The sequence below is a fragment of the Lactuca serriola genome, chromosome 5 (genome assembly GCF_051521515.1).
Source record: "Lactuca serriola cultivar US96UC23 chromosome 5, Lser_US96UC23_V15, whole genome shotgun sequence".
NCBI lineage: Eukaryota > Viridiplantae > Streptophyta > Magnoliopsida > Asterales > Asteraceae > Lactuca > Lactuca serriola.
The window spans coordinates 361,095,639-361,106,041 of record NC_136412.1 but is presented as its reverse complement, the minus strand read 5'-3'; the positions used below and the strand labels follow the sequence as shown (position 1 = coordinate 361,106,041).

General features: G+C 30.3%; 1 protein-coding gene across 2 annotated transcripts; it reads left to right on the top strand.

The window, feature by feature from the left end:
• The first annotated feature begins 607 nt into the window (after positions 1-607).
• Positions 608-3,476, top strand: LOC145055701 (RNA-binding protein BRN1-like). 2 transcript variants are annotated; one of them, XM_079004087.1, is made up of 8 exons: positions 608-871; positions 1,095-1,177; positions 1,871-1,922; positions 2,018-2,143; positions 2,237-2,316; positions 2,413-2,595; positions 2,670-3,069; positions 3,240-3,476. In XM_079004087.1, the coding sequence occupies exons 1-8, from the start codon at positions 703-705 to the stop codon at positions 3,365-3,367; spliced, it is 1,221 nt and encodes a 406-aa protein (XP_078860213.1). In that variant the 5' UTR covers positions 608-702; the 3' UTR covers positions 3,368-3,476. The 2 variants fall into 2 exon arrangements, with proteins under 2 accessions (XP_078860213.1, XP_078860212.1); XM_079004086.1 differs by having other exon boundaries at positions 2,413-2,601.
• The last annotated feature ends 6,927 nt before the right edge of the window (positions 3,477-10,403 follow it).

The window sequence follows — 10,403 nt, the reverse complement described above, 5'->3', positions numbered from 1 at the left end:
TCAATTCTTATTGATGCACACAATAGATGTGAGAAACATTTAAACCTACCTCCCTTTCTCTCTCTCTCTCTCTCTATATATATATATATATATATATATATATATATATATATATATATATATATATATATATATATATATATAGTTTTTTCCTTAAATAAAGATTGTTTAATACGAATCTTTTGTTTTTTATTTTAACTTATACTTGAATCTAATTGGATCCAAACTGAAAACCTGGCCAATGAACACCGCTTATGAATGAATAAGGTAATTATGTTCAAATTAAATTTAATATACAATAAATATATGAAATTGATAGTTCTATATGTAATAATAAAACAATAATTTATTGTTTTTATCGGAATTACTAATTCTATAATACAAAAAAGATCTACCATTCATTTGGAATTCGAACAGCATCTTAAAAGGAAAACATATACAACTGAAAATTTTATCAGCCGGAATATGAGATTTCAGAACATTAGCATTGTATGGTCAAAACAGTGAAAATATGGTTGAGGGGAAAAAGTGCTATTAATGTATAGTAGAGGGGTCACATGAATATTGTTTCCTTGAACGTTTCCTCTTTTTTCTCAAACAGGAATCCAACTAATGAGGACTCAAGTCGAGAGAGAGAGAGAGAGAGAGAGAGAGAGAGAGAGATCACTGCGAAACGGAAAGAGAGGGAGATAGACGGCATTAATGGCGGAAGGTCAGAAACCGCGAAAACACAGCGACGAGAGCGTGAAGTTGTTCGTTGGCCAAGTTCCGAAGCATATGACGGAGGCACAGCTTGCTGCAATGTTCGAAGAATTTGCTCATGTCGACGAAGTCAACATCATCAAAGACAAGGCTACGCGAGCTTCTCGAGGTTAATTACACACACACACTCTCTCTCTCTCTCTTCACAATTTTCTCCTCATTTTTCGAATTTCCTCAATGTCACTTTCGGATCACAATGCGTGATTCGCGTTTTCATATTAAATTCTTGTTTTTTTTCTTCATAATTTGATGTATTTCGGTATTGTTAGAGATTTGAGTTGTTGCAATTACAAATGTGTTGCCTTATACCCTTATGTGCTTCTGGCTATCAGGTTGTTGTTTTGTTATATGTCCATCTAGGGAGGAAGCAGACAAGGCCGTGGATGCGTGTCACAATAAAAGAACTCTCCCTGGGGTGATTGTCTTACCAGATCTTCCTCAGTTCCCTTCTTCAACTCAATTTCATTATAATCTCTGATTACAAACTTAGAATTAATATAATTAAAAAATTCAATTGCTTTGTGGAAATTTCGATAATAACTATGCTGCTCTACTCTGCATCTACATTGAAGATAAATTGTAAATTCCGGTGAAAATTTTGCAATTACCTTCGATTTGAGATGACCGATTTCATTCAATCGTCATAGTTACAGATTAATTGCAGAATTGATTTTGGTCTGAGAGTTATTTTAACTTGAAATTCAGTTGATAATGTAAAACAAGTTCCCGTATTTTGGGGGTACTTTTAGCCTTTAAGCATTCACATATTTAATGGATAAATGTAGAGCAGAGAGAGCATCAGTTATTATAGAAACATCCAAACGAAAATGGTATTTTAATGAGATAATTGTTTATTAATTGAACTATTTTCATGAGAATCACATGTGGTTTTCAAGTGCAGAATTGTGACCATCAGTTTCTTTTGCTTGTGATGAATGTACTTGCACCACATGGTTTTCATTGTATTTATGTGCTTTTCTTACCAGACTAGTTTAGGTTTCCCTTCCATGTATGATTAGGTAAACAAGCATCACGTAGTGAAGAAAAGTCATTAGCGAGTGTATAATTAATAGTTTACCTATCAATATGTGTTCTGTGTTTGTATCAGGCATCTTGTCCATTGCAAGTCAAGTATGCAGATGGCGAGTTGGAAAGGCTAGGTGTGTGTCATCCTAATTTATTATACTCCAATATTCCTTCTTTTTGTGTTTCACATCAACCCATTATCACTTAATTTATCTGTTGTTTGTTCAAGAACACAAAATCTTCATTGGTATGCTTCCAAAGAATGTTTCCGAGGGAGAAGTTTCAGCATTGTTTTCTCAATATGGAAGCCTAAAAGACTTGCAAATTTTACGAGGCTCTCAACAAACAAGCAAAGGTTTGATCTTTCAAAATTACCCATTTAATAATAATAACTTACGTGTAGTTGATGTAGATAGTTTCTTTATGGTTTTATTCACCATGGTGACAGGTTGTGCTTTTGTGAAATACGAGACAAAAGAACAAGCAGTTGCAGCTATAGAGGACCTTAATGGAAAGCACAAGATGGAGGTTGTGTGCATTCAATTAATAAAATGAAAGCTGTATAACTACTTTATTTAGACTTAGATTAGATGTAACTTTATTATGATACTTTCTCTGTATTAGGGTTCAACTGTCCCTTTGGTGGTGAAATGGGCAGACACCGAAAAAGAAAGATTAGCTCGAAAGGCTCAAAAAGCACAATCACTAGCTTCTAATATGGCAAACGCGGACCCCACACAACATCCATCTTTATTTGGAGCTCTACCCATGGGTTACATGTCGCCATATAACGGTTATGGATATCAGGTTCAGGTTCAGGTTCTTTCCAACTGTTTTCTTGTTAAAATTTTTCCAAAAATTAAGTGTTGATTTGCGTGTAGGCTGCTGGAAGTTATGGGGTTATGCAGTATAGGCTTCCACCAGGGCAAAATCAGCGAGGTGGGAGTGGGACCCCAAGAAATTATGCAGTGTCTCCAGCTGGTGGGTATGTGGGGTCCGTATATCATCCGCCAGCTCAATATCCTGTGGCTTACCCTCCTCAGCAGGGTCAGGGGATTATGAGCAGTGGCCCACCTAGTCCTGTCCCACCACCTTCAAGTGTCAGCAGTGGAAGCCCTCCTGGTGATCAGGTTGAAGGTCCACCTGGCGCCAATCTGTTTATTTATCACATCCCTCAAGAGTTTGGTGATGAAGAGCTTGCAAATGCTTTTCAGGGATTTGGAAGAGTCTTGAGTGCTAAAGTTTTTGTAGACAAAGCAACCGGTGTTAGCAAATGCTTCGGTATGGACGATTTCGCCCCTCCCTAGGCCTCCAATATATATATATATATATATATATATATATATATATATATATATATATATATATATATATATATATTATTATTATTATTATTTATTTATTTTGAGGTTGCTCATAATTAATTAACTGGTGTGATGATTGCATTGCAGGGTTTGTGAGTTATGAGTCGCCATCTGCTGCACAATCTGCAATTAGTGTGATGAATGGGTACCAGTTAGGTGGTAAAAAATTGAAGGTTCAACTGAAAAGAGACAACAAGCTAAACAAAGCTCAATGATTTGATGTAATACTTAGTTAAATTATGTGTCATTGTAATCTGTAATTGTGCAACGTAACGTTGGAACTCATATAGTCATTAACTTTCAATTTATTGATTCTTCCCTCAACACCCCATCATAACTCACTCATATACTGTATCTAGTCTTTCAATCTCCTTCAAAAATGAAATATGCTTTTAATACGATCATCTGCATTTGATCATTCTTATTAAATCTCATTTCCATCCAAGCACAAGATATGATCCCACATGCTTTTCGTCTTCAGGTATTTGATATTTTCCTTACTTCATTTTTTTTTTCATTAATAATTGCTACTTTTTCATTAATAATCTTATTAAATCTCATTCTATGTTATTGTTTGTTTAGTAACTTTTGCACTGGATAATCTTACTGATTTTTAGTTTATATAAGGTAGATATTTATACACATGAATGTTAACATTTGTTATAATTTGCAGACACCATTTTCTCCATTTCAACAAGTTTTAATGTGATGGTGCGTTCAATTCACCTGCAAAGTTTCCCGAGTAAGTCTTCTCTTGTGGCTTTTTATTTTTATTTTTTTGGTTGACTGGTGAATGATGTAAAATCAAGTTCTTAATGTTCTAATGTTGGCGTTTGGATGTGCGTTTTCAAAGTGATCATTGTGACTTGAAATAACCAGGATCATAATAAAAGATAATTAGATAATCAGATATCAGTTGATTAAAGTTATGGATAAGTGATTTTATGTTTTTTTAATCTGAATAATGAATTTTCTTACAACTACTTTTAACATGTTAGACACAGTACTACAGTGGTCATGTTTTGTTTTGTCCTTCATACAAACCACTATATTTGGCTCTTCATCGCAAAAATATTATCATTCGTATGAAATTACAATAAAGTACATCTTTTTTTTTTTTTTTGCAACGATGAATTGTTTTGCATTTGCTTCCAAAACCATTTACTCTTGTAAAATATGGTTTTTAATATTCGTATTGGTGAAGTGGTGAACTTATGAGGAAAAGTCAACCAAACTAGCTCAAAACATTCATCTCTAAAATAAAACGTAAACAAATGATATAGAACCTTCTACAAGCTCCAAAAGTAAATTTTCTTTATGCAATGATTAGGATATTTTGAGAAATGTTTGTGTGGTTTTGGTTGATCTGATCAATAATGCATAAAAGTCAACATTTGTATCTGCTTTGGTTGGTTTTTGATTTTTATTTTATCATTGAGAACACCTTCCAGCCACCACGATTTGCAATCTCTGAAAAAGACGTGTATTTGTGTAGAAGTTTTCATGATTATAGCATGGAAATTGTGTTTTCTTTTATAATTCTGATTCATGTTTTTGGATTGGGACTGCTTAAAAAAGTCAAAAAGGTATTCTTGTGTTGTAAAGAAAACGTCTCTGTACGTACACCCTTCCTACCATTCTAGTTGTCTAATAAGTAATAAGGTTTTGACCAATTGGTTGAAAGAGTTGTACAAGTTTTAAGAAAGGACTAATGGTAGAAAAAGATATAAGCTACTGCAATCATTTTTTTTTTGTTTAAGATTAACTAATTATAAAACAAAATTTTAAAATGAATATATATTTTTTAAATATATATTTCGGGTAACCAGTGACTTGGCAAATACTTTCTCGAACATCATCCATCAATCCATGTAGAAAAAGAAACTAAAAGTTCGTTGTTTTTAAGTATAAAATTTGGAATTTTAGTTCTTTTTTCATGTAATAGTTACACGCTATAAACGATAAATGACAAAACCTAGTTAGCTTTTTTACGTAACTTGCCATTTAGAAAAGATTAAAGATATATACCAAATATATTATCCGAACGTATCAACATCAGTCCAACGATCTAACACTAGGAAAAAGTAGAATTAAAAAAAAAAGAAAAAAAAAGAAACACTATATGATGCATAATCACATATATAATATCATGAATCATTATTGAATGTTTCTAGATTAGTAAAGCATATATATTTTTTAATACTTACAAGTAACATAATTTTTTTTTTCATTAAACGATCTTTATACATATTACCATTGAATTTGTTTGGATTGTTCACAAAATAATATTATAACTGATTGATGTATATTTTCCGGCCAACGAAGTTTTATTTTTGTATAAGTTTAGTCACTTATGTTTTGCTTTTGTACACATTTAATTACTTTTAGGGATAACTCAGAAAAGTCCTAATATTTTAGGAAAAATTTTAATAAAGTTTTAAATTTTATTTTTTGAATAAAACTTTTTCACATTTTGAATAGAAAAGCCTAAGGTGGTGTTTGTTTTTTGCCTGCAAATCTTCCTGACATCTTCTGTCTGCGCAGCGCAAACCGCGCGCAGACATTAGCCTTCGCAAACTGTTTGTTTTTTTGAAGACTGCAGACCTAAAAATGTATGTGCGCCCTCTTCTTGGCGCAAATGTGGACCAGAGTCTTCTAACATATTCAGACATTTTCTAGCCTAAAAAAACACGTATACTTTATTTTTTTAGTTTTTTTTGAATTTATATTTATTCCAACTTTATTAGTGATAAACAATTTGAAAAAAAAAGTTACAATACTTAAAAAAAAGTTCGACGACACAAATATGATATTTTTGACAAATTTATAAATAAAAATTTATTACATTAATGGTCGTTGAAATTATTTATATAAATATGAAGAAAAATAATAATATATTCTTATATTTTTTATGCCAAATTTTATAAAACATTATTTAATAAAACATCGTCAATTTCTTAGAAAAAATATTTATGACACGTTTTTAATTGATTTAACTGAAAAAAAAAAAAATCAAAGTTTATTTCCATTCATTTATATATCAAATTATTTTATTCCTAATTACAATGTTTAGGCATAACTTTGCGACCAAAATTGTTGGTTTTTATCAAATATATATGTTAATTTTTACCATTTTTATTTTCACTTTTTATATAATAATACATAAAAGTTAATTTAGATTTGTTAATTATTTATAACAAAGTCATAAATATATTAAAAAATCACTTTGTAGTTTAAAAAATTCAGTTTATTTAGATTTTAGTTTATTTTAATACTCTGCAGATGTTAAAAAAACAAACAGTCTTCTTTTTTCAGACTGCAGACGTTTGGTCCACCTTTTCTGCTGCAGAGGTCTACAGATGTGGTCCGCAGACTGCAAACATTTTACCTCAGAAAGAACAAACAACACCTAAGAAACCAACTAATTTATTCACTTTAGCCATTTTTTGATCTGCTATCAGGTTATGGGACAAAAATTGTTAATTTTTCGAAAATAAAAAGGACTTTTTTGCAGATTTTGTCAAAAAATTTATGTAATGTATAAACATATTTTTTAGATATCTATATCTATTTTTACGTATTTTTGTATTTTTTATGTTTTTATATGTATATATTTACGTATTTTTATGTTTTTTAAATGTATAAACGTATATTTCTACTTATTTATATGTATTTCTAACCATTTTACATATTTTTTTTATGTATTATGTATTTTTATATATTTTTACGTATTTATGTATTTTTTTAAAGCTTTTTATACAGATGTTTATGTATTTTAAGTATATAAACGTATTTTTTTACGTATTTATATATATATTTTAAGTATTTTATATATTTTTTATGTATTACGTATTTATGTATTTTTTAAAGTTTTTTATATACATGCTTTTGTATATTTATGTATTTTAAATGTATAAACGTATTTTTTTAAGTATTTATATGTATTTTTAAGTATTTTACATATTTTTTGTGTGTTTTTATGTGTTTTTTATGTATTATATATTTATATATATTTTTACGTATTTATGTATTTTTTTGTTTTCTTATATAGATGTTTATGTATATTAAATGTTTAATTGTATTATTTTTACGTGTTTACGTAAAAATAATATAATTAAACATTTAATATATATAAAAATACATAAACATCTATATAAGAAAACTAAAAAAAATACATAAATACACAAAAATACATATAAACACATAATACATAAAAAAAACACAAAAAATGTGTAAAATACTTAAAAAATACATATAAATACGGAAAACAATACGTCTATACATTTAAAATACATAATATACAAAAACATCTATATAAAACACTTAAAAAAAATACATTAATACATAATACATTAAAAAATATGTAAAATACTTAAAAATAGATATAAATACGTAAAAAATATGATTATATATTTAAAATACATAAACATCTATATAAAAAGCCTTAAAAAATACATAAATACGTAAAAATACATAGAAATACATAATACATAAAAATACATAAAAAATATGTAAAATGGTTAAAAATATATATAAATAAATAAAAAAAATACGTTTATACATTTAAAATACATAAAAATACGTAAATATATACATATAAAAACATAAAAAAAAATACACAAATACGTAAAAATAGATATAGATATGTAAAAAATATGTTTATACATTATATAAAAATTTTGACGAAATCTGCAAAAAAGTTTCATTATTTTCAAAAAATTAACAATTTGGTCTTATGACCTGCTGAACATGTCAATAAGGGCTAAAATGAATAAATTAGCCGGTTTCTTTAGCTTTTCTATTTAACATGTGAAAAAGTCAGGACTTTTTGTTCAAAAAATAAAATTTAAGACTTTATTAAAAATTTGCCCAAAATATTAGGACTTTTTTGGAGATATCCGTTGTTTTTATACACATTTAGTTACTAATTACTACGTTTTGCTTTTGTACAGATTTTAGTCACTCGTGTTTTTTTAGAGTTTCATCTTTTTTTTTTTTTTTTTTTTTTTTTTTTTTTTTTTTTTTCAGAAATAACAAAGTTCATATTGCTTGTTGAAGGAAATCTACCTCCTATATCTCCAATCCATCGAGTTTTGTCTCAATGTAGTTAAGTTTTATGGATCAGATTCAGTTATTATAGACTTTGGAATCTAACTTGTTTGTCAAGAAATCAAAACCGAAATCTATGATTAATTACTCTTTATTTGTTTTTGTAACTGTTAACCAAAAGGAAAAAAATGCAAAAAAAGGTCCTTGAACTTTTCTGGTCGACTAGTGGTGCATTCGTGCCCGCAGGACGCACACTCGCACACAAGTTCAGTGACCTGAAGCCAATTTGGCTCGCATTTACACTCCCTTGTGTGCGCACGCAAGAGAGAGCCTTGGTTCTAATAATCCTTACAAAGGTAGCTAGTCTTTGTAGTTATAAACCAATTTCCTTTTCATTATCCCACCAATGTGGATGAGTTTTAAAACCCACTTAACTCCTTTACTTTCTCTTCCAATTGCTTTACTTTGACAAATAATTTCTCATTCATTTTTAATCGATTTTGGACGTGTGATATATCAAAACGAAGATATCACGAAGGAGAACACTAATATATAATCAATAACTCGTTTTGACTATATTTTGAGTCCAAAATTTGTGCTCAAAAATGGAGAAAATCCATTTTTGGAAATTAACAAAATTAATTTTCTAACAGGGAGGAACTCTAAGATTAATGGCTTCCAGAAACTTGATCATCGATTAAGTGCAAGAGCACTTCTTGTAGGTTATGGAGTGGTTGATATGCAGAAAAAGCACATTTAAATAGTGCGGGGAGTGGAACGACATCAGTGAATGCATCAAAAGCACCAAAAAAGGAATGAGATGGAATGAACTGGATCATGAGGCGGATTGCGTCATTGTAGTGAGGTTGATCTTCAAATACAACCCTAAAGTTGCTTAAAGCAATGGTTGTGGATTGAACCTTGATCCTCGTGTCTGAACCAGTTGGTTTCACTGGTCCTGAGGCCTTTGATTGCTTCATGGAAACACCAGATTTTACCATTGTTAAAAATGCTTTGAGGAACTTGCAGGAAAACAGTTTTGTGCAAGAGGGAAGAAGATGAAGATGAAGCTTGTTCGTTGATTAGGGATTCAAAAACCGTAAAACTTTCTTGGGAGGAAAAGGGGGTTTTTATACCTCCGGAGTCCAAAGATTATTGGAATTAACTTTTTACAACTGTTAATGGTAAAAACCCTTAGGTTTTAGCCGTTATCAACCACAGAAAAAGAAAATTAAAAATGAAAAAAGATTTGCTTGGAAACCGGGGCATTAAAAAATTTGTCAGGCCTATGATCACACGATGTAGAATGTGTGGTGACGGGGTTTTATCCGTTGTAAAAAGGGAGAAGTTGAAACAGAATTAACAATTTGGGGGCTATGAGAAGTGAAATATCAAACAAAAAGATTTTCTCAAAAGATTTCTTTTAAGGAAAAGTGATTTATTTGTTTTATATCCTAAATAGGTCTGCACAGAAAATTGATTTTGAAAGAAACTAAAACGTTGTATGTTGCAAAATGAATGTTTCGCATTTATGAAGAATTTTTATTTATGATAACCATTAAATAGCACACAATGTTATCAGAAAGATTTATGAAGTAATTGTGGGATCCTTTAATGCTACTCCGGTGAATGATGATGACTACGGTTGAGATATGGTATGGTTGCGGTAGCTTGAGCTAAGGAAACACTTGATCAAATAGTTAGAAATAAAAGGAATTAAGGACCCGAAGAATATATAGATCATATGTGATTGTGGTACACATATGATGAATATATTGTTCTAGAACCGCGGTGAAGAGAATGCTTCAAGAATTTTTGAAAAGAAAAGAAACAAGTTCTTCACAGGATTGCGGTAGCTATCAATTCAAAAGGAATTGTGGGTCAGGATTCATCATTCCTAATATTTCTAGAAAACTATTCAGTTTAGTGGCATCAAGTGCTTTTGTGAAAACATCTGCTATTTCCTCGTGTGTGGGAACAAAAATTAGTTCGATGTGAGACCTAGGAAACTCTGGATCTCCAATAATACCCTGTGAGACCTAGGAAACTCTGGATCTCATATGAGTTCCTCGGAACCTCCCATCACAACACGACCTCGAACTGCATCTCGCACAACCAAAACTCATATTTGGAGAGAATTTGGCATAAAGCCTCTCCCTCCTTAGAGTCTCCAACACCTCTCGCAAATGTTCCCCGTGCTAC

Bases quoted from the DNA above. Each gene is read 5' to 3' on its own strand.
- LOC145055701 (XM_079004086.1), top strand. From the start codon at position 703: ATGGCGGAAGGTCAGAAACCGCGAAAACACAGCGACGAGAGCGTGAAG. The intron at 2,144-2,236 runs GTTTGATCTTTC...CCATGGTGACAG, and splicing joins CTCTCAACAAACAAGCAAAG to GTTGTGCTTTTGTGAAATAC. The intron at 3,070-3,239 runs GTATGGACGATT...ATTGCATTGCAG, and splicing joins CGGTGTTAGCAAATGCTTCG to GGTTTGTGAGTTATGAGTCG.